Source organism: Silurus aristotelis, assembly GCF_946808225.1.
Source record: "Silurus aristotelis genome assembly, chromosome: 18".
NCBI classification, from domain to species: domain Eukaryota; kingdom Metazoa; phylum Chordata; class Actinopteri; order Siluriformes; family Siluridae; genus Silurus; species Silurus aristotelis.
In genome coordinates, this window is record NC_139591.1 from 18,164,559 (window position 1) to 18,188,862 (window position 24,304).

The 24,304-nt window shown below is 42.2% G+C and overlaps 1 protein-coding gene and 1 long non-coding RNA gene across 4 annotated transcripts in view; one reads left to right on the forward strand and one right to left on the reverse strand.

The window, feature by feature from the left end:
* Positions 1-12,092: 12,092 nt before the first annotated feature.
* Positions 12,093-13,013, forward strand: LOC310741111. The gene is made up of 2 exons (XR_014537836.1): positions 12,093-12,324; positions 12,359-13,013. It is a non-coding gene; the product is annotated as an uncharacterized lncRNA (long non-coding RNA).
* The window catches only part of pcdh1a (protocadherin 1a), a 79,923-nt gene continuing 67,932 nt past the window's right edge, over positions 12,314-24,304 (reverse strand). For 2 of the 3 annotated variants that reach the window (XR_014537822.1, XM_083568382.1), the window contains one exon: positions 12,314-13,561. Coding sequence is in view for 1 of the 3 variants with exons in the window: in XM_083568382.1 (XP_083424508.1) it covers positions 13,206-13,561 (356 nt within the window). In the remaining 2 variants the exon portion in view is untranslated. Of the gene's footprint in view, positions 13,562-13,758; positions 14,088-24,304 lie in introns of all 3 variants that reach the window. The other variant, XR_014537823.1, reaches the window with a different exon arrangement.

Here is a 24,304-nt window from a genome sequence, read left to right on the forward strand (position 1 = left end):
GTGGTGACCCCCTAATGGGAGAAGCCGAAAGACAGTTTTTAACGCATAAATATGTATGTTTCATCCAGTGTTAAAGGATTTAGACAATCCTATGTGGTTCTTTTACTACTTCTGACCAGTGGTGTAGTTTTGGAGTAAATGCATTCAGTTACTGTACTTACAGTTTTTCTCAGTTGCTTTGAAACGTTTCTTAGATCAGAAATGAAATTCTTAAAACTACTTGTTCAACGTCTACATCATTTAGTCATTTGTGCTCATCATAAAAACATTTCTTCTTGTTGCTTTGATCAAATTGCGTATTCTTTTGTACATTTATTTAATCGATCATTTTATCAGTTGTTTATGTTCATGTTGAACAAAATATATTATACTGGTTTCCCCTGAATCGTCGTAACCAATCAGTTCATTGCATAAGTCATTGAATGCAAAATGGTTACAGTTTTCCTCAGTCGCTTTGGAGCGTTTCTCGGAAATAAAATTCTCAAATCTACTTGTTCAACCTCCACATCCTTCAGTCATTTGTGCTCATAAGAACTTTTCTTGTTGCTTTGATTAAATTGTGAATGCTTTGGTACATTCATTTAATCCATTGTGTACAAGTGTCTGCTGTTTCCTACAGTTGTTTATGTTCATGTTCTTTAAAATATATTCTACTGGTGTCACCTGAATCGTCTTAACCCCCAAAAAATCTCAGCATGCATCAGTTCATTGCATACGTCATTGAATGCAAAATGGTTAAACCAGTTGTGAGACTAAAATATCTATTCAAATTTTTATTTTTTTGTAAATGTGTTGAATTGATGAATTGTGCAGATGAATCTTGAATGTTACTAATGAAGGCGAGTGAACGGCATCAATGATCAACTGGTTCTCTAAAACAGGTCAAAGGTGAATCTCGTAAACCTTCAATTGGCAACAAGCAAAACACAGAATTACATTTTCTGAAAATGGATGAACAACCAAAAAAAACAAACAGACACTATTACAGTACAGTGAAAGTGTGAATCCTGTCCGGTCTCTCGCGATCAATATAAATCGAATATGCAATCAAATAAATGCATTTGTGCTGCTAAAATTCATAGACGTCAAGCAGAAGAAATTCAACTTTGTGCATTTTCAATCACTGTAACCCAAACTGTAGTTTACATCATTTAATAGTGAAACTGTGCAGCGCCATACTGACAACACGACTAAACATTTAGACGATCTTGTTTTTGCGAACGATGACAAAAGCACTTTTCATTCTGATGGGAATGACATGTTCATTGACACAAATACTTATTTTTGAGAGATGAACTGTGGATGTTGAGAAAAGTACAGGATTTTGGCAAAAATCCAATGCATTTCCAAATAGTTTTGAGAAATGCACTCACTGGTTTGCAAATATTAAGGATGATTCGAGAAATGCTCCAATACAACTGAGAAAATCTGTCATTTTCTACTTTCTAGTTTTACTGAGTATCAAATATATAAGCAACTTTTTCTCTCTACTCAACTACATTTATGATTCAATATATGTACTTTTTACTCCACTATATTTTAATTGACAATGAGTGTTACCTATTACATTTTGCACCTCCGTTCAAGATGTCATTAAGTTTCAACACTCCTCTACCTGCAGCTGCTGCAGCTTTTTAGCACCGCTGGCCTCATTTTTAGTCCAGAAAGTGATAAATTCCAAAAAATTCTTAGAAAGCTTTTTTGAATTTGAAAAAAATATCACTTCTCTCTGAGACTGGATCAAATCACAGTCAGCTTTGGTTTAACTGGATCTAAAATTATTTTCTGTCATTTGATTTGTCCATTAAATACTAATGGTGATTTTACTTTGTGACATTTTATTTGTTCATTCAAGATCTCTTTTTGATAGATTGCTTTACTCCTTTGCCTTTTTTTAATCTGACTTGTTTAATCTTTGTTTTATTCCGGCATGTTGAAGAGGCTGTTGTGTTAATGCAGTGTTGAGGTGTACAATTTGATTTGTATTTTAGGAAATAGAACCTCACAATTGGCTTTTCACTAACATGTGTCTCGGTATCGAGGACCAGTGCATCTTCGAACCTACATACAATATGAGTCAAATGCTTAAGTTCTGTTCAATATCAGATCCTCTGACTTTTGACATATAGGAATTGTTGACTTTTAACTTGTAATGAAGCAAGTTTTGCGGTAAGGTATCTGTTCCATCCTGATCCATCATCTGATCTTACCTTTAACCCTGTTGAATCATTTTTAGATGAACTAGAACAATGACTGCACCTCCTCACTCTGCATCAGTTCCTGACTTTACTAATGAATTAATGAATTTTACAATACAATGGCATGACAAATAAAAAGATGGAAGACTGTAAAGCAGTTTCTCTATACATTAGAGGTTCAATTCAATTTAAGTTTATATCTATAGCACTTTTTTACAATGGACATTGTCTCAAAGTAGCGTATGTAAGAATTCCAGAAATTCACTTATAGTTAAACTTGTGTACTGATCCCCAATGAACAAGGGAAAAAAAAACCTTTAGATGGTATGAACAAGAAACCTTGGGAGGAACCACACTCGAAAGGGAACCCGTCCTCATTTGGGTGACACCAAGAGTGTGATTTTAAATCATTCAAACCATTAATGCTACATGCTGTTTTTTGCACATCTTTTCTGGATTGTTGCTATTTGCGCTTTTGCACAATATTTTGTTTACATTTTTGCTACTATTCACTTTGTCTCTTGACAACAGGTTTACTGGTGGAGCTATTTTGTGTTTTGTGTATTTGTCTTGCACTGTCCTGTGTTGTACTGAACTATCTTGTGTTGTCTTGCACTATCTTGTGTTGTCTTGCACTGTCTTGTGTTGTCTTGAATTATCTTGTGTTGTCTTGCACTGTCGTGTGTTGTCTTGAATTATCTTGTGTTGTCTTGCACTGTCGTGTGTTGTCTTGAATTATCTTGTGTTGTCTTGCACTGTCTTGAGTTGTCTTTGCACTGTCTTGTTTTGTCTTGAACTATCTTGTGTTGTCTTGAATTATCTTGTGTTGTCTTGCACTGTCTTGTGTTGTCTTGCACTGTCTTGTGTTGTCTTGAATTATCTTGTGTTGTCTTGCACTGTCGTGTGTTGTCTTGAATTATCTTGTGTTGTCTTGCACTGTCTTGTGTTGTCTTGAACTATCTTGTGTTGTCTTTGCACTGTTTGCACCAGGTTGCACACATGTACTTTATGTGGTGAGGACACTTACTAGTCCTTAGCCCTGTGTTTTCTGTTTCTGTAATTGTTGTTGTATGTCGCATCAGGGTTCTGGAGGAACGTTGTTTCATTTTAGTGTGCACTGCGTCAGAAATATACAGTTGAAATGACAATATAAGCTTCTTGACTTGATAACACCATAGAGTGTAGAATATTATGAGCACTAGAGTGTGTGATTATGAGTAACGTCCTTTCTACAGTCTTATACAGTCAGATGGAGTTATGGAAAATGGTGCTCCTGAGCAACTCAAAATCAGCTCGACATCTGAGATCGTTATAGATTCAACACCAACTCCTTTATGCCCGAGGCTTTGAATGTTCATTGATGGAGAAACAGGACGATTCTGCTTCTTTTCCTCGTATTATCAGTAATCAAATTGTTGCCAATTAAATGTAATGCATGTACACTCCATACACAGACCCCTGGTCCCAGGATTTTTGTGGAGTACTAACCCTAGTGGTGGACCAAACCCTAAATTCATTAGCTAGACCACCAGACAAATAAAAGCTTTCCAGTGTCATGTTTCGTTTTCTCAAAAACCTTACAGAAATGTAATCTCGTACAGCTAAAGTGTGCTTGTTAAACGGATTAACACAGACTAAGTGAAAGGATTATATATGCCATAAGACTTCCTCGAAAAACCTGATCCTGTAGACTTTTATCCTTTTCTAAACAAACCTTCTCAAGTTGCAAAATTTGTTTTATGGAAACACAGACCCGAGGTGTTTTCTCTTCACGCCGTACGCTACGGGTTTTTTATTTTCTCTTCTCTACCATCTGAGCGTGTGGGAGCTGTGTGACGGCTTTGCGCCGGATTTTATTGCGCTCGGCTTTGTCTGATTCGGAAAAGGTCGTCTGTCAAGTGTGCATGCTAATTAACGCTCCTGAAAAAAAGAGAGATCTGAAATCTGGTTTAAACTTGTGTTGGATCTGTTTTAAAGTTCCCAGTGCTTGAAGAAATCTGGAAAATCTGGAAAAAATGCAAGATAATTACTGACTATCCTGCTGTACGATATACGTGTACAAGAAAAACACAATTTCCAAAACAAAATTATTTCTATAAGCAAAAATCAGTTCTTCCTGACAGTGTTCGAGGCTCAGACACACTCTCCCAGTTAAAGTGCAGATTAAAGACGTCTCTTTTTAGCAAGTCCTACACATAACACATCACATATCATAACCTTGTGCTCCAGCACATTTGATCACATGCACATTATCAACTTGTGCTTGTTTATATCATGAACAGCAGCTACGCTAATTCCTCTCCACTGCTTCTCTTTCTCTACCCATCCTGAGGCACCCTGAGGTTGCTCCAGCCCCAGTCATGTCCCACCTCATGAAGATTGTGGACCTTTAAAAAAGTAGATGCCGACCCTGCAAACATCCCGAACCATCTAGAAACGTACCGGCGCCAATTGGATCCCACTTCATGTGGAGTTTGGACACTGGACCTCCTTGAGTGTTTAAAGGCTCTAGCATGGAGAAGCTGGTGTTGGATCTGTGATGATCACAAATGTTGAGCTATTTTAGGAGTTGCTCAGTAGCTCCTGGTTCCATAACCTCAAATGACTGTAAAAGACTGTAAAAGAACATTACTCATAATCTTACACTTTAGTTCTCACTCTTCAGTGTTCTGTATTGTTTGAAGATTCATGATCACACTCTTGATGTCACCCAAATGAGGATGGGTTCCCCTTTTGAGTCTGATTCCTCTTAAGGTTTCTTCCTCATAACATCTAAAGAAGTTTTTTCTCGCCACTGTCACCATGGCTGCTCATCAGGGATAAATACACATCATTCACCTTCACTCATATTCTGTAAAGCTGCTTTAAGACAATGTCTGTTGTGAAAAGCGCTATAGAAATAAACTTGACTTGACTTGACTATTTAATGTGATCTCCCTTTGCACCAAACACATTTTGAAATCTTTTAAAGAGACTGTCATGAGGTTTTCTGAAAGGAATCTTCTGGAATATTATACCAGGCTGCTTTCAGCACTTCCCAGAGTTCTCCTTCAGATGTTTGTAGGTTGCCTTTTATTTATTTCTCTGTTCAGGTAATCCCATACTGCACTATAATATTCACGTCTGGACCGCTTGGGGTCGTTATGATGCTGTTATCCTGCTTTCCAGTAATGGAACGATGAATTGGTAGAAATGCAGCCCTAAACCAAGACACACCCTCCACCATGTTTCACTGAAGCCCACAAACACTCATTCTTCCACCTTTCTCCAGCTCTCTTTCTCACATATTGATGATTGGACCTACAAATTTCAAAGCTGAATTCATCACTCCAGAACACTTTTTCCTATTTATAATCCCAGTCTTTGTGAGCGTTTGCAAAAAAGTGGGTTTCTTTTTAAGACCAATGTCTTAAGATGTTGTAGTTTTAAAACTCTCCTTTATTAGAACAAGGAGACCCAAAGCTGTTCCAGCATGACATTGTTATTGTGCACAAAGACAGCTCCATGAAGATATGCTTCACATGAGCTGGAGTGGAAAATCTTGAGCAGCCTGCTATAGAGCTCTGACCTCAACCCTACTGAACATCTTCGGGACGAAGTAAAATATTTACTGCTCCCCGGATCTCCTCAACCTACATCAGTAACTGACTTTACTAACACCCTTGTAGCAGAATGTGTTTTTTGTTGTTGTTTTCTAAATAAATAATAAATAATTTTATAAAAAAATCATACATGCAGGTTTTATTGAAATGCAAGTATTGAAGATTCTGCACTATTATTCTCTTTATATATAAAATTGCATGCAAATGTGTGATATTGATCAATGCTGTGTACAATACTCTCCTCATGTTTAATCCGCTACACTGAAGTAGGTGATCAGAAGACACTTTGATGAACTCGATGGATCCAAAACCGATCATAGGGTTCTGCACAAAGAGTCCATGCAGCTCCAGGGGAGAAACACTACAAAACCAGTAGAAAATACCACAAAACTCACAAAAGTTTCTGCATACATTAAAGGTTCTGCTTCTTTTCTTTTCCTTTTTAAATTATTTTTTTTTTAATTAGCAATCAGCTGACTACCAAACACTCAAGCTGACTACCAAACACCCAGAGTCTGAACTTTTGTTTTCACAGAAACCTGCTTGAAATGACAAACAAAATACTTCACTGAAATTTCTGTGAAAGTGATTAATTAAATTAGGAACGAGTGCAAAACCCGGAGCACTTCCACTAGTGCTCTCAGACATATGGATGTATTGATTTTGGAAAAAAATAAAATGGTCCGTATCGTGATTTCTTTTTGTTCCCGCCGCCCAGCTGGGTCAAACACACCCTAAATCTGGGGCTGGAGCACTCAAGTGTGTACTCACAAAGCACTCCGTTCTGTATTAAGCCACAGTATGTAATGCCTGCATACAGAGTCACGTACGCATGCATACAGAGGAGAAATGCAAGCTCAAATTCCGCATTCTAAAGGTTTAGCGTGACCGTGGCTGTAACCTGGACGTGTCTTTGTCTTCAGAGACAATTTTCCAGAGCAAAAATACGGCCCTGACAACAATTTGACGCTTTTTTGACATAAGTCTCAGGATTGACTTGACCTCAGCTAATCCTCAGTGGCTGGTGTGACCGCGTTGCAGTCTGCCCAGATGTTGCTTGGTGCATCAAACATGGCCTCCTGTCTTCCTGTTGTAGGGTAATTCTGCTCTTTCTTTTTTTTTTTAAGTACATCTCATGCAGAAACTATTTCCCGCAGTCACGTAGGCAGACGATGCAATTTGAGACGCAGTCTCTGTTTTTATCATTTGATCAGTCTAATCTGATCATTATCCTAAAACACCACTAGTGCCAAGAATGTGAAATTGAACCCCCGGAGGAAAGGCGTTGCGTTTGATTCATTAATCTTCTGCGCTGAGATTAATGTGTAATCCCTCCACGCCTGTTCTACAGATAACAGATAGGGGCAGTGTGACCCCACTGCTTCACCACCTTTCCCGGATGTCTAAACATCTACACATCGTATTTTTTTTTTCCCGCTCCTGCCTGTCTGATTTCCTCCTGTACGCCTCCTCAACTCACAGCTGTTTATTTCCATTTTCAAAAACGCAATCATTTGTTCGGTGGCGTCTCCTCCAGCCGCATATAAAAGGCGGATTGATTTATCGTCTTGTATCCGCGGCGTATTATCTTTACTGCAGCCTCTTCATTGTGCTGTCAAGCGCCTGCGAGATCTTTGCCCTAATATCCCACCCTCTGCCTTTTCAAACTTCCTGTTCCATTTTCCGTCTTCGGCTCGATGCTGCTGGGACAATCTTTTATCTAAGTGCTTTAATATTGATGGACATTTAGGTTCGGGTTTCATCCAGACGTAAGAGCTGCTCGCTTTCCTCCAATATCCTCCAATGAGCCGCTCATCAGCGTCCACCAGGTTCCGGCCAGAGAAGGAACCCGAGCCCATGATATCAGTTTGAGCAGCCATGATACCTCTTTGTTTTTCGATACCTCTTTGCTGCTGTACACATATTTTATATCATATAAATCGCATTGGCAAACATCTGTGTACCCCAACAATCACGGTTCACGGTTCATACACACACAAGAGTCTAGAATGTCCAAGATTCCCAAACCTGTTCCACATGACACTGTCTCTGTACACATCCAGCTTCAAGACATGGCTGTCATTGTGTAGTAGCGCCGATTGCACACATAAACGTGTCTTTAATGTGAATCAGAGGAATGATTAGTCTCAAATAATAGAGTGGATGTGCAGCAAAACATCGCAACATCTCCGTACAGTAGGTTACATACCACAGAATTGAGAGCTACCACCCATTTCTTACATTACAGTCATTATTGCCAGCAATCCCACAACTACAACCATGAACTCTTTACAGAACGGATCGGCGTACGTTTTATCCGTTGGCGGTTACGTCATGCTGAGGGACGCCAGTTAAACACGTACATTTTTTGTTGCCATTTTAGAGCAGCAATACTAATAAGAGCAGAAAAATCTTCAAAGCATCCTAAAGATGTCATAAAGAAGCGTCATTATTGTCAGTAACGATACTCTGATCGTTCCTGACAATAGCGACGAGTCTTTTTGAACGAGTCTTTAACGTGACTCAGAAGAACGAGGCGTCTCAAATTTCATTTTCTACCGGATGCGCATGAGCAAAGCATCGCAAAATCTCTGTAGGTCCTGTTGAGGAAACAGAATTGAGTAGTTCACCTCTCGACTCTTTTAGTCTGAGTCGTTCGTTCTTTTGTCTCACGCGACTCCCGTATAAGCTGTGCAGTGCATTACACAGGAAACAGAATTGAGTAGTTTATCTCATTAGTCCTCTGGTCCTAGTCGTTTGTTCATTTCTCAAGCGACTCCCATGTACTCTATGAAGGTGAGTCAAGGAACGAAATGAACTAAATGACTTAAATTAAGAATCGTTCATTTTGATAAACAAGATTCTAAGAACCAATCACTAAAGTTATCCGATATTCACTAGTGTGAAGGTTGGAGTAAAAGGACTTGATCTCCTCAAACTCCTCAACTGACTGAAACGAATCAGTAGATACAAAAAAAAAACAGTATGATGTGAAGTTTGGAAATATATTAATATTTGTAATCGGTGTCGGATTACTTCTGAATTGGGAAAATAGAACGTTTCATAATTTACTTAAAAAAATAAATCCGCTGGCCATAAAGTCTCCATGGTCGACTATTTTCCTTTAACAGAATGACATTGAGTGTTTTATTCTTCATATTATGCGCTGACGTTTCGTTTTCACCCACAAACAATAACACAACACGCACGTTCGTTTCTCTTTACTCATTTTATTACAAACATTTTTTTTTTCTTTCCAAGAAGGACCTATTACAAGGGGTATATCCTCAACATGCGGAAAAAACAGAATGAAACATAACACGTGGGAATCAAACGAACGGAGAGGATCGGACGGCCCACTGTTCACGATAAACGCAGTAAAAAGAGTTTCTGATGAAGCCCTCGGGGGGAAAGTGGGAGCCAGTGAAACAACTATGGTGCAGGCATAGAACGGCCACATTCACACCGACTCAGCCAGACAATCAATTCAACCAAGGCAAAGATGCGCACGTCTCAATAAACACTTTTTTTTATTATTTTTTTTTTTTATATGTCGTCGGCGTTTTTTTCGTCGCGAGATTTAAAAAGCTTCACTTGCATGTACATAAAACTGTACAAAAAACAGGGCATCACAAGCAGTTTTTATTCCTATATAAATATAACCAACAATTAAAGATAACGATTTTTTTTTAACTCTCCTGTAAAATACATACTTTCAAGGCAGCTGTCTTTAGATTCAGGTGAACAGTGAATAGTGACGATGGGGCTGTGCGGTGAGATTTTTCCGCTTTTTTTTGTTTTGTTTTGTTTATTTTTTTCTGAAAAACAGAGAGAGGAAGGAAAAAAAAATGAAGGTTTTTCTCGTCCACCACTAACACCTCAGCGAAGAACAGCAAACGATTTTCTACCGATTATCTTTGGAATTCATGCTAAACTGGCCGCAGGCTCGACGGCACACACTGGAGGGATCGGGGCGGAGAGGTCTATGTACAGAACACCTTCTACTAGCCACTGAAAAAAAAAAAAACGAAAAACGCACTGTGTTCATCCGGGGACGTAGAAATATTTAAAAAAATCTAATAAAAATCATAAACTTGCCTCTCTCATCACGATTGAATCACACCCATAGTTCCTCAGCTACGGACACCAAACAGCAAGAAAGCACACGTCTAAACACCAGTTTTTTTTTTTTTAAGAAACGATGACGAAGAGTTTTCACATTCGGCCTAAAGGACTTGCTTCCTCCTTGAAGAGGAGAAGGATTTTTACGGATTTGCCAAAGAAAAAAAAATTTAGATTTAAAACTTCGCAGGTCATTGAAGGGAAAAAAAGTCAGAAGTTTGGACTTCTGTTTAGTGTAGAACTCGACCCTGAAACACGAACAACCACATGTTTGTGTTTAAAAGATCCTTTGTGGTGTATTATTGATGAATCCAGTAGAAGGTAGTGGAGACATTACACACCCAGGCCTCGAAGTTGTGCCGAGGTACAGCGGAGACTCGGCTGGTTGCGTGAACGGGCCGGCGTTAGCGGCATCAGAGAGAGCAGAGTGTGTAGAGGATGTGAGGGAACTAAAAGACTAAATCGCTTTCACATCGTGAGGGCTGAACCCCACTGCACCTCCACACGACTATCAGGAAGTCGAACATCATAGCAAGGAAGTCGGTAACTAGTAGGATGCTGCTGTTAATTTGACACCAATCAGGTATAACATTATGACCACCTGCCTAATATTGTGTTGGTCCCCTTTTTCTGCTAAAACACTTCTGACCTGTGGAGCATTAACAGCATTAACTTCTTCAGCAATCTGAGCTTCAGAAGCTCATTGGATAGGTCCACACGGGCCAGACTTCGCTCCTCACGTGAGCCTGTCACTGGTTCACTGCTGTTCCTTGGATCACTTTTGATAGATACTGACCACTGCAGACTGGGAACATCCCACAAGAGCTGAATTTTGGAGATGCTCTGACCCAGTCGTCTAGACGTCACAATTTGATCAAAATCCTTACGCTCGCCCATTTTTCCTGCTTCTAACACATTAACTTTGAGGACAAGATGTTCACTTGCTGCCTAATTTATCCTACTTACTAACAGGTAGGAGGATGAGGAAGAGATAATCAGTGTTATTAACTTGATAATGTTATGCCTGGTCGGAGTAAATACGCAACTTTTTTTTTTCTTTCACACACACACTCAGATTCTCGGCAGCAGAGCCGGAGGACTTGCGCTTAGCCAACGTCAGAGCTGGGCACACAGAGAGACGGACGAGAAGCGATAAATGACATCGGATCATGTCTCTCACTATATTCATGTATTTTTAAATGTATTATTATTATTAATATTATTTATTATTATTATTATTATTATTATTATTATTATCATCACAGTCACGAAATGGCTTTAAAGAACAGGGTAATGTGCTTTTATTCTGCGAGGCGCCGTAACCCCGGTATTGAATCACAGTCGTGTCCTTATGTTGTGTGTGTTAATTATTCTCCGCAAGGTGCCAGAGGGGGCGCCGATGAGGTAGGAGCTGTGAGTTCGTGTGGTGATCGTCTCCCAGCTCTAAGGGTTCGCACACACACCTAAACACACACACACACACACACACACACACACACTCCTAATTAGTTCTATTGCCACTGCATTGCAACTCCTCTCTCTCTCTCTCTCTCTCTCTCTCTCTCTCTCACACACACACACACACACACACACACGTACATACATACTGTAGGCATGCACCGTCGAGGCCATGTTAGCGTCGTTGTGATGAAGCTATCGTAAAGCACAGTGACGCTCCTGGGCTTAGCGGCGAGGCTCGGGTGATCGCACGGAGAAAAGTAGCCACGCTTGTCGTGTCATTACGCTAATCATGCAGAAAAAAAAACAGAAAATAAAACATAAATAAAGGCAGTCCTTCCGGGAACCGCCCCGTCCAGCTGTTTATGCTAATACGCTGCCTTCAGAAATCAAGGGAAAAGAACAGTGGGGGAAAAGTCAGGGGGAAATTGTAAAAGACTGAACGAGTAGCTTCGAGGCAATTTCGTTTCATTTCATGGTCGTTTCGTTTGTGAGCTTTTTTTCCCCGAGTCGCTCGTGACCAGAAATGCATGCACGCCGGACATGCTCGCGAGGTCGGGCGGGATTAGCGCTCGTAATCGTCGATCATGATTGTTAGATACAAATATAGTTTATTTTAAGGCATTAAAAACAAACAAAAAAGCGCTCGTGAAACCCAACAGGTTTCACAACATGAGGCTGTGACGATGATTTTTATTTTTTTTTTAAAAACAGCCATGCCAGTGAGGAACGGGACAGTGTTTGTGTGTGTGTGTGTGTGTGTGTGTGTGTGTGTGTGTGTGTGTGTGTAAGTGTGTGTGTCCTGTCCCGTAATCCTGCCGAGATGCCACAGAGGCTCAGTTCATGAGAGAGAAAAGCCTTTCCAGCTCGCCTCACTTGTAAAGGAACAGCAGGCTCTGTGTGTGTGTGTGTGTGTGTGTGTGTGTGTGTGTGTGTGTGTATGTGTGTGTGTGTGTGTGTGTGTGTGTGTTAGAGAAGCGTTACCTGTCTTCTGCGTAGAGTTAAGGGTTCACAGTGCCAAACATGCTCACTTACACACACACACACACACACACACACACACACACACACACGCAGTTCAGTATGTGATAATGTGCAGCGACTTGTAAAGACGCTTCCATATACAGCAGTACCAAAAGTCTAGCAAGACTGCCAAACTTACACACTCACACACACACACACCAACACAAACACACCAACAGAAGTAACTTGAAGTGGAGCTGGTGAACACCCGCTCGTCAGGCTGATAAAATTCGGAATGTACCACTGTTTTTTTTTTTGTTTTCGTTTTGTTCTCAGCTCAAGTCCTTATTCTCCTATACAAACACACACACGCACACACATGTCATAGAAACGTATTTACATCGCTGTACATGTACTAAGACCGCTCCATCACGATTCCCCGTCCAGGAAGTGGTGGAGACTCGGAGAAGAAGAAGAAAAAGAAGAAGTAGAAGAAGAAGAAGCCGAGCAAGAGCTTCAGGCTTATGGCACTACAGCACAGGTCACACTGTTCGGAAAGATCCGGTAAACATTCCACAGGCTAGCGAAGCTAAAGTCACTCAGAAAGTCCTCGAGCGCTTTCATTACGGTTCATGGAGAAAGAGGAGGAGGAAAAGGAAAAGCACGAGGAAGGAACGGGGAAAAAAGAAAAAGATCACGGTAATAAATAGATGAATTCGTCGGTGAATAAATAAATAGAAATATAAATAAACGTACGACTCTACCACACGTTGTTGTTGTTTTATCATTTAAAGTTCTCTAATTCGCTATTCGAGTGATCGTTTTCATCCCTCGGAATCAAAGAGGTCGATCACCGCGTCGTTCACAGGTATATTTCCCGTTTCGGGGCATGGTTAGAGGTGGGACTGGTGGGCGGGAATTCGGAGGTGACGCTCAAAGGCACCTCCTCGATGGGGACATGGTCGCTGGGGACGTGGTCGCTGGGGGCGTAGGCACTGCGCGAGGGCGGAAGGCGGGGCCGGGGCTCGCCGTTGGCCAGTCGTCCCAGGGTCCCTCCTCTTTCCTGGTAAGGCACGAACGTGGAGAGTTTGGGCAGCGTGCGTGCTTTGCGGGCAGGCGAAGGCTGACCGGGCATCCAGCAGGCGTCCGAGTGGCCGAGCTCGCTGCACTCCTGGCTGCAGGTTCCGGTCATGGCCACATCAGGAAGCGAGCGAACATCTGCAAAGAGAGAGAATCGACTCATAAATGACAAAAATTTCGGGACCTGATTTTATTCAAAATGAAAGCCCTCTAAAATAGAATTTTTTTTACGATTTATAAAGCACACAAAAGTGTCCTAACCCAGAGAGATAAACAGAATCATTACTTGACACACACACACACACACACACACACACACACACACACACACACACCTTTAGGTTTTCTAATTCACTGTCGTTTACATTCAGACCCACGGATATGCAAATCCACTGTCATTTGCATAAAGGCGAGAGTGTGACGAGAGAGAGATTTTCACCTGAAGCCACAGACACAGCGATTAGGGGAACGGTTGCTAGGCGCTGTGACGGCGTGGTCGCTATGTGAGGTGGAGCGGTTGCTATGCGTCGTGGTGGTGTGGTTGCTATATGAGGTGGCGTGGTTGCTATGCGCTACGGCGCTGTTGCTATGGGGCGCTCGCTGCAGCGCGGGTTTGAACGGCGTGTGATGGAGAGAGCAGGTGATTCCTGGAGTCGGGGAGATGCTGGATGCACACAAACACACACACACACACACACACACACACACACACACAATTCAAGCCTTATACTCTAACCCAGACATACACATATAGCTCAATTATAGCTCAGACGGTAAATCACACACCCCCACACGCACACAACACAATCTAACACACCCATATGCATACTTATTAGATAAAATAAATCACACACACAAACACAATACACAATCTTAAACACACACACACACACACACACACACACACACACACACGTGCATGTACACACACACTTACAATCTTATACGCTAACCCAGACATGCACATATATATATATCTCTCCAGCTCAAGGAATCACACACACACACACACACACACACACACACACACACACATACACGCACACACCTATACACAATGTCAAACATGCACACACATGCAGAAATGTATGCTTTAATTTAACACACACACAAAACAATACACAATCGCACACATCCACATGCAGATACTTCTCAAATAATGTAAACGCAAACCCTACACACACACACACACACACACGCACACACACACACACACACACACACACACACACACACACACACAATCTCAACAAGAGGAAAAATGCATGCTTCAATATAACACACACACACACACACACACACACCAAAACAATACACAATCGCACACATCCACATGCAGATACTCCTCAAATAATGTAAACGCAAACCCTACACACACACACACACACACACACACACACACACACACACACACACACAATCTCAACAAGAGGAAAAATGCATGCTTCAATATAACACACACACACACACACACACACACACCAAAACAATGCACACATCCACATGCAGATACTTCTCAAATAATGTAAACGCAAACCCTACACACACACACACACACACACACACACATACACACACACACACACACACACACACACACACACACACACACACACACACACAATCTCAACAAGAGGAAAAATGCATGCTTCAATATAACACACACACACACACACACACACACACACCAAAACAATGCACACATCCACATGCAGATACTTCTCAAATAATGTAAACGCAAACCCTACACACACACACACACACACACACACACACACACACACACACACACACACACACACACACAATCTCAACAAGAGGAAAAATGCATGCTTCAATATCACACACACACACACACACACACACACACACACACACACACACACACACACACACACACACACACACTGTACAAGTGTGTAGACTTTGAGGTACACACCCACTCTCGGGTCCTCAGCCACGCCCCCTTGAGTGGCCTATAAAGGCATGTGATTGGCCCTGGAGGCAGACGGGATTGTGGTGTATTGAGTGTCAGGGCTGAAATTAGCGCGCTCCTGATTGCTCTCCATTTCCATCCCACTCCTCCTAATTAATTAAACACAGCCGAGAGCCAGTGACCTCATTCCGGCGAGCCGAGCCGCGAGCGCGCCCATCTACTGTATCTACCGCTGTGTGTGTCCTCAAACAATCAAACTCAACTCTCTCTCACACACACACACACACACACACACACACACACACACACACACACACACACACGAAGGAATAAAGAGAGTGCTGAAGCATGATGTGCTTCTTAACAACACGTGTTCTCACAGTGTGTGTGTGTAGAGCGAGATGAGAAGCGTGTTAAACATGATCCAGCTCCATGCCTTGGAGGCTCCGGTATAACATGCACCAAAAGTTTGGTGTGTGACGTCAAGTCAAGTGGCTTTATTGTGCTTTTCAGTCGCATCCGGCTGGTACAGTACACGCTGAAACATAACAGCATTCCTCCAGAACCAGGGGGCTCCATAATACAACACGAAAGAATAACACTAAACTAACTACAACAACTAGAAAAAAGAAAAAAAAAACACACAAAAGGCACATACTGTATGCAAACAACATGCACTCCAACAACACAAATCTTTTGTTGTGCACTGGAGCTCCAGTTACTGATTACTGTAAAATCGCTAAACCCTTTTCAAAGCTAAAACATATTTAAATAAATAACACAAATTTTCTCTCAAAAAAAAAAAAATTGATAAAAACTTTAATTCTGGGCTGAATTCTAAATTTGGAGATTAAGACAATGTCCCACGAGTGTCTGCCGTCTTTCCCGGTGTCTTTTAAATGTCTTTGGCTCACAGGGAAAAAAACCAAATTAAATATCTATATATATTTTTTGAAATACCAACTTAGGAAACATCGTTGTAGTTTTACCAGAAAGAAGAAAAAAAAACACCAACCAACTCTAACCTCTTTCAAAAGTATCGGGACACCCGACTTTTCCAGCCATATGTGGTTCATCCTCAAACTGTTACCTCGAAGTTGTGCAATTGCAGAGGATGTCTACATTTTCCTTTTACTGAAACTACAAGAGCAAAATCTGTTTCAGCATGACAATACTAATGGGCATGAAGCGAACATGAAGAGATGGTATAAATGGGTTGGAATGGTAGATCTTGAGTGGCCCTGCTTTAGAAATCTGACTTCAACCCCACTGAACACCTTTTAGATGAATGTGAACACTGATTGCAGCTACATCACCTCCATCTTTACTAACACTCTTAAAGCAGGATCTTTATTTATTTATTTATTTATTTATTTATTTATTTATTTATTTATTTATTTATTTTTATCAAATATTGCAAATAAATAAATAAAAAATTATTTCGGCTTCCCCCCTTAGGGGTCGCCACAGCAGATCATCCGCATGTTTGATTTGGCACAGTGTAACGAATTAAAAACTTGTGCGGTTCCATGAAGCTTCAGAGTTACCATTCATTTCTCTTACACTATGTCCATTTCCAACAATCCCACATTCACAACGATTCCAACTCGTTACAGAACCAAAACGGCATCCTTTTTCTTTTTATCATAAAATTCTGAACGAATGATTTGTTCATTTTGAACGAGTCTCTAATGTGACTCAGAAGAACGATTAGTCTTGAAGAGAGATTCCTTCATTTTCTACTGGATGCGCATGAGCAAACCAAAATCTCTGTAGGTTCTAAAAAGGAAACAGAATAGCGTAGACTCCCATAGACGCTATGCAGTCATACAGTGATCAGGCTTAACATTATGACCACCTGACTAATATTGTGTTGGTTCCCCATTTTAGTTACAATAAACTAAATGACTCAAAAATAGATTCATTCTTTTTAATGAACGAGATTTGAAGAACCGTGTCACTAAAAAATCTTCTAACTGACTAATCCTGACACTGGAGACTCCTTCCATTCAGAAACCCGCCATCACCATACCCACGACTGCAGGGTTTTTTTTTTTTCCATTTATGTAGAGCATTCGCTTTGTGAATAAGCTGTTGCTATAGAAACCGTGTAAATCTGTGGTTTGAATTACAGACAGAACTCCTGTGAGACACAGCGATGGCAAATGAATCAACAACCTTTAAACTGATCGGCGTATAGAATTCAGCAGCGCTGCATGAGGCGGCGGGCAAAAGATGGAGGGATCTTGTCTTATATAATGTGTGTTTGTTTCGTGTTTAGGGTATAACATCGGCTTTTAGTTTGCTGCTGAACATACAAATATATATATATATTGTGTGTGTGTGCATGATTGTGATTGAAAAAAGAGTGTGTATTACCACATGAGTGTTTTAGGGATGGACAGGCTGTAAACTGTGTGTGTGTGTGTGTGTGTGTGTGTGTGTGTGTGTGTGTGTGTTGGAAATGGCAGTGTGGACCCACATGAGTGTGTTAAAGATGAACTCACTGTAGAGTGTGTTGGAGACAGAGAAGGAGTGACTGTAAATGGTGTGTGTGTGTGTGTGTGTGTGTGTGTGTGTGTGTGTGTGTGTGTGTGTGTGTGTGTGTGTGTGTGTGTGAGAGAGAGAGAGACAGAGAGAGAAGTTGCCAGAGGCTCTAAGCAGTAGCTAATGGGATTTAGTGAGCAGGTGATTGCATTGGGAGGAAGACAAAGAAGAGGAAGCGGCAGAAGAAGAAGAAACTCTTCCATTTTGTCGCTGCACACTAAAAGCCTGAACACTCTGTGGCATTAGCCCTGGGCGCTTCATCCTTCACTCCGAGCGATGGAGAAAGAGAAAAAGCGGGGTAGAAAGTCAGGGAGGAACAGGAAGAATGAGAAACACTGATAAGGGAAGAGAAACAGAGAGGGAGAAAGTGGAAGGGGAGAAAAAAAAGAGAGAATGAGAGTGAGGGAGGGGGGGAGAGAGAGAGAGAGAGAGAGAGAGAGAGAGAGAGAGAGAGAGAGAGAGAGAGAGAGTAATTGAATTCAAACCAAAACTTTATTAAAACATATTTCTCAGCACACAGCCAAAGCATTTCCATTATGATATGGTTAGTGAAGCATAGGGAGGAGAAAAATGGAAGAACTAAGAGAGAGCGAGAGAGAGAGAGAGAGAGAGAAAGAGAGAGAGAGAGAGAGAAAGAGAGAGAGAGAGAGAGAGAGAGAGAGAGAGAGAGAGAGAGAGAATGAGATTAGAAAGTAAGAAGAGTAAGAAAAAAAAAAGGATAGGAAAGAGAACCAAAGAAAGAAGAGAGAAGAAAATGGCCAGCGATGGAAGAAGAGGAAAAATGAGAAGAAATGAAATTAGAAGAAAAAAAGAGGAAAGGTATTGGAAAGGTATATGTAGAGATACAGAGAAGAGATGAGATGGCAGGGGAATGTGAAAAATAGAGAGACAGGAAGATGAGGGAGAAAATGAGTGACAGAGACAAAGGTAGAGAGCACAAGCCACACACACACACACACACACACACACACACACACACACACACACACACACACACACACACACACATGTTGCGTGCAGCAGGGTTTTGCAGCAGGCTTGCATCAGGCTCATGTGTTTGTGACAGGTTTGTTCTTCATCTGATCTTCTGCTCAGGGGCACAGGAGGGCTGCTCTGTTTGATTCCATCCTCCCTCTCTCTCTCTCTCTCTCTCTCTCTCTCTCTCTCTCTCTCTCTCTCTCTCTTTCTCTCTCTCTCTTCCACCACCTGCTCAGAGCAAGTGCTCCACCGTGCTCTAATCAACTGGAAGTTACAGCCCAGTTGGAGCCTCGAACAGGGGAGACGTCTGTCTTGATCAGTGGTCATTGGCACTTTTTAATCCGTCGCGCAAAGCGTTTTCAGGAACGAAACCCGGCGCTTTATTCCGTCCTCCAAAACGCCAGACTCCCTGCTGCTCGCGATAAAGACAATGCTGTCTGGATCGAGATAATGACACGAGGAAACCATCTTGTAGGAAAAGAATGACACAAGCTGTGTATTTTTTTTTCTCCTCCACTCTGCCATGCTGGGGTTGTTATCATATTCGGGAGCGGAGTCTAACAAGCTGACACCTCTGAGTACGTCATGTTCTCTGCCGTTCCAGAAAAAAAAAAGTTGTGCGGAAGTAAAAAGAAGCGATTCGTGCACACGTTGGATCTGAAACTGTTTATTTATTTATTTTTTTTATTTGCCGACCCGCTTTGTCTTGAGCCAGTGCCGATTTCGAAACACGTGCCGGGTGGCATTTAAAGCAGACAGGTGATTCCTCTACGGCGGGAAATTATAGAACGTCCCAAATGCGGAGGCCGTCGGTGGCCTGTTTGTGTATCCAGAGAAAACACACTACAACTGTAAGCTCTGTTTTCCCTACTGATCCACTGAGCTGCGGATCTGTCGCTCCAGATATATAAAGTCTCATTTCGTGTTGTTGTGAGCTGGGACTGATTGAGGTCACGGCCGGGGAAAATAAAGCCTCCAAATTGGAGGAGGGTGAAAATAAAGAAAGGGCGTGGCACTGAAGCAGCAGGAAAAGGGAAGCAGGGTTAGCGATGCAAGCCGATTAGCCGCATGGTGCTGCCAGGTTCTCGCGATGGCCTGCGATGCTAAGACAAGCAATCGTTTTCCTCTTGGCTGTGGAACGCATGCTCTTGGCTAAGGGGAGGTGTCACTGTGTTGGCCTTTATTATGGAGGTGCCTGGCAGGTCCACCCCACTTTGGCATGCCATCAGCTTGCTATTGGACAGTAGGGGGAACAATTAAAGAGCTGGCATGCTGCTGGATGGCTATATCATCTATGTATATTAATGACCGTGGTAGTGGCAACCCGAGAAAAGCATGGCCAGTCATAGTTCGTAGCCACTGATGTGTGTATCAGGCTACAGCTTGGGTTGTTGGCAAGAGAGAGAGAGAGAGAGAGAGAGAGAGAGAGAGAGAGAGAGAGAGAGAGAGAGAGAGAGAGAGAGAGAAAGAGAGAAAAAGAGAGAGAAAAGGAGAGCGTCAGATTACCCTGTTCCTCTGAGCCCTGGAAAGTGGAAAATAAGCGAAGTGCATGTGCATGTCAGTTCTGAACAACCCCAATCTCTCAAGTGGCAGCCATCATGGCAGGGCACCGTGATACTTACAGAGTGCTTGACTCGCTGTCTGTCTTTGTTCCTCTGCAGCGACGGAGGAAAATGCTCCAGGGTGTCTCCGTACCCCTACAACACACGGGAGACCCAACTGGGGCGGAAAGAGATCGGGCTCCGAGCCAGCGTGCTCCCTGAAGCGCCTGCTGTTTTTACCTGCTCTTAAATGCTAAGTGAGGATAATGCTCTATGTTTGCAATAAAATAAATAAATTACAGAGCGAAGGAAAACATTGCGAGGCGATGCGTTACATGCTGTACCGTGATTAGTTATGCGGTTAGCTAGTAAGCAGGCTAATAACTTCCGTTAAATGCTGCATTTCAGCCTAGCCTGGTTCTCTCCCGGCGAACAGGAGACACTTTATTTGCCTGATGGGTTTGCGAATTAATTAATGCTCCACGCACTCCAGAACAGCCTCGTGATTTTTACTGCGTGCTCTTAAACTGCTTGGACTTTGCCAAAACGTGGACGTTCCCAGTGTTGACCGAGCTTCGATTTCTGCTCTGCGGCATCTGACTTTTGCGACGTTATCACAAAGCTACCGGGCATCTTTGCTCTTTATAGACTCCTGTGTACGCAGCCCAGTGTTTTGTCTGAAGGCTCAATGTTTCAAACGCCGGCAATAATCATTGAATTGACTTTATGATTCCTGGGATTGTCTAATTATCCCGTTCGCTCATGTCTCCTGATGCTGCAGCTCGCAGCTCAGGGCTACACCTGATGGAGACATTATTCTCCTGGCCTCATTACGGAGTTGTGCTCTGTCCAGCCGCTTGCTTGCTCGCTCTATAAAACGCCAGCGCAGACAAACACACCGAATTGGCCAAGGTTTCCCCCCAGGTATCCTAAAGAATGCTATATAATACTCGCATTAATCTAAGAGCAACGGCTCTGTTACTTCTCAACTAAGAGGATTTTTATATATATATATATATATGGGAGAGTAACCCGAGCCATATTAAGAGTGCAATATATTGGAAAGTTGATGCCTTGCACAGAGGAGGCCTGTTTAATACCATCTAGCTGCACATAATTACAGGGAAATATGCGTGCTATACTTTATAAGAGAGTGGCCACACTGGAATGGTGCGATGACATCACTCGGGTCACAAAAGTAACATCCCAAAAAACTCATCTTTCACAAGTGTCTAATGCTTTACTGCCACATCCATGCATGGGAATAGAAAATCTCATCAATGTCTTGTCTCTTTATGTAAATCAGGACTAGACGATCTGCCTCTCAACGTTTTATAGCTGGTGGTTGGTAAAGGTAAAGTGGCTGTACCCCTCTTACTGCCTGGCAGTTTCTTAGTGGAAAAAAGTCTTCGATATTTTCCTTTTGAACTAAACTTCAAAAATTCGAGGTGGTATAAGTGTCGAGATTAGCTCTGTTTGCGAGAAAGTGCTTTATTTTTCTGCGTTTGCTCACTTAAAATAGTCCCCTTGCACAGCAATAATGCACAGCGCTCCCAGTGATTGTTTTCCAACGATCATCATGCACGAGTAGCTGAATGGTTTGGACGTTTTCGGGATTTTGAGCTAGAAGGTCTTATTGATGTCTTGTCATCTATCTGTGACGTTTTTCCGCTCGTGAACTCACTCAAAACACCTTGAACCGCTCGTTGCAGAATCGCCGTATGCCAAGCGTATGTCATGTTAAACGTCTCTGGGACAGATCTGCTCAGTTTCACGCAGAATTTTACGTTTGTTCTTTGTTTTAACTTGAAATCGTGGACGTGGTAACTCACATGGTCGGAGTCACCACTTTTTGATACCATCTCGTATATTTTTGAAAACATACACGCGATTCACAAAGCGAAGAACAATAAAGGTAAAATAAAACCTGATGACAACTCGATTATGTGGGTCAGTCGTGTATTTAGATGCTTCCCATGCAACTGGTCTAGTTCTCTATTAAAATGCCAAATGAGCCGTGCCTGACAGTCTGATGTAACTTCTGAAAAATAGGATGTTATTTGGAGGACACCAAACATAGGGAGCTTGAAAGCGCTCCAAGGGTGTGCTCCTGCTATCTGACATGATGAGAATGTAATCAGTGTCATCATGTTGCCGGGCCTGGCTCTGCCGATTGCTGCCGTTAACGTGCTATAAAGCAGATAATCATCAGATTTTTATCAGCAAAGGGCCAGGATCGGGATTCGCTGTCCTGGCAGAGGAGACCTGGCCGGGGTTGTATCAGGAAGGACAGGGTGTATCATTTGGTTACGGGTTCGAAATAACAACGTGTGGGGGATATATAAGACCATGGGGAAGGGTTGGAATAAAAGACGTTCACAAATGAATTAAAAGGCCCTCAATGTTGAAATTCTTGTGCAACTCTGTATTAAGGATAATTACAAACAAAACCGAAGTGGAAATGAAACCCCGACTCGATCAAACACTAAAGAATCATCTCATGCCAGATTAGTGGTGGAAACCTGTCTCAAGACTCTCCCTCCTATTGGTTGACCAAAAAAATAATCCCTCACAGCCCAAATGCCCCTCGCTGGGGGGCAAAACAGAAAAAGCCGGCTTCTTGTGGGCTCTTGCCCGAGGTGACAGGAGCTCAGGAAAGGCTGGCTCGGGCCGGCACAATCAATTCTACTAACAGGCAGGGGCTCTGATGAGGCCCGACGCCATCTGTGTGAGCAGAGCCGTGTCCCGCGTCGCCACGCCACGCTGGCACCCGGGCATACACCCAAGCTGGCAGCCGCAAGACAAACAAGCCCCCTCAGACTCGCACTCTGTTCCTCAGTCTGTCTCACTTTTTTTTTTTCACGCTAACACTCCCGCAGAAATACTAGTGAGATAAGAGCGGAATGGAGATTAAACATATAATGGAAACATGATGGAGCGTACAGAAATAATAAGTGAGGGATGATGAAATGTTTCGAGGGCGCCGTTACGCCGCGCTGAGAAAAAGCACGCCGCCTCGGTCAGAGCTCCTCATCTTTATGCAAATGGCGTGAAAAGTCCATTTTATCTCCGTCCCTCTCTGTGCTGTCCATATGTGGAGAGGCGCCTTCGCTGGCTTCAAAGAGAAGTCGTGTTGCGGACAGTGAGTGCACGTGTAAACACGTCCATCTGGGCCTCCACTGTACAACTCTTCAACTCTCCAAATCTCACAGAGTAGACTGGCCAAGGTCACGCACGACCGGCAAAGTCAACTCCGACTAAAATCCGACTCGCGATCCAGGTGTCACAACTTGAGACGCGGTAGCTTCGGGTTTTTCAAGTTCGATTCGATTAAGTTTTAACAATGGACTCTGTCAGTAGGTAGCGTTACAGAAATCTGTTCTACAGTAAAAAAAAAAAAAGAGAGCGAGAGATAGGAATGGAAAATGGAACCTTGATGTCTTTTTTCCATTTTTTTTATATCGTGGAAGATTTTGACTTGATGATAACGTCTCGCATGCCCTGGCTACGTGTTTCAGACTCCACGCTGAAAGCCTTGCAGTCGTTATGAAGGGGTACACATGAGCTTGTACGATGCAACAGTCGCCTAACGTTAGCACAGGGTTCCCTTTCAGTTTTTGGGAATCGACCAATAAGCAGTGGTGACATAGAGATACACGAGTAAAAGTGTCCCTTTAATCTTTCACTTGATTAAAAGTACAAAAGTATTTTGCCTCCAAATGTACTTAAGTATCCAAAGTACTATGATTTATTATGGCTATAATGTTCCTATTGTCATTTTTGTCACAAGACCTTTTGCTTAATCATCTAAAAAAGACTCTGTTACTCTCAACTCACCAATCTATTAAAAGAATGATATTAATAAGTTTGAGTTTCTTC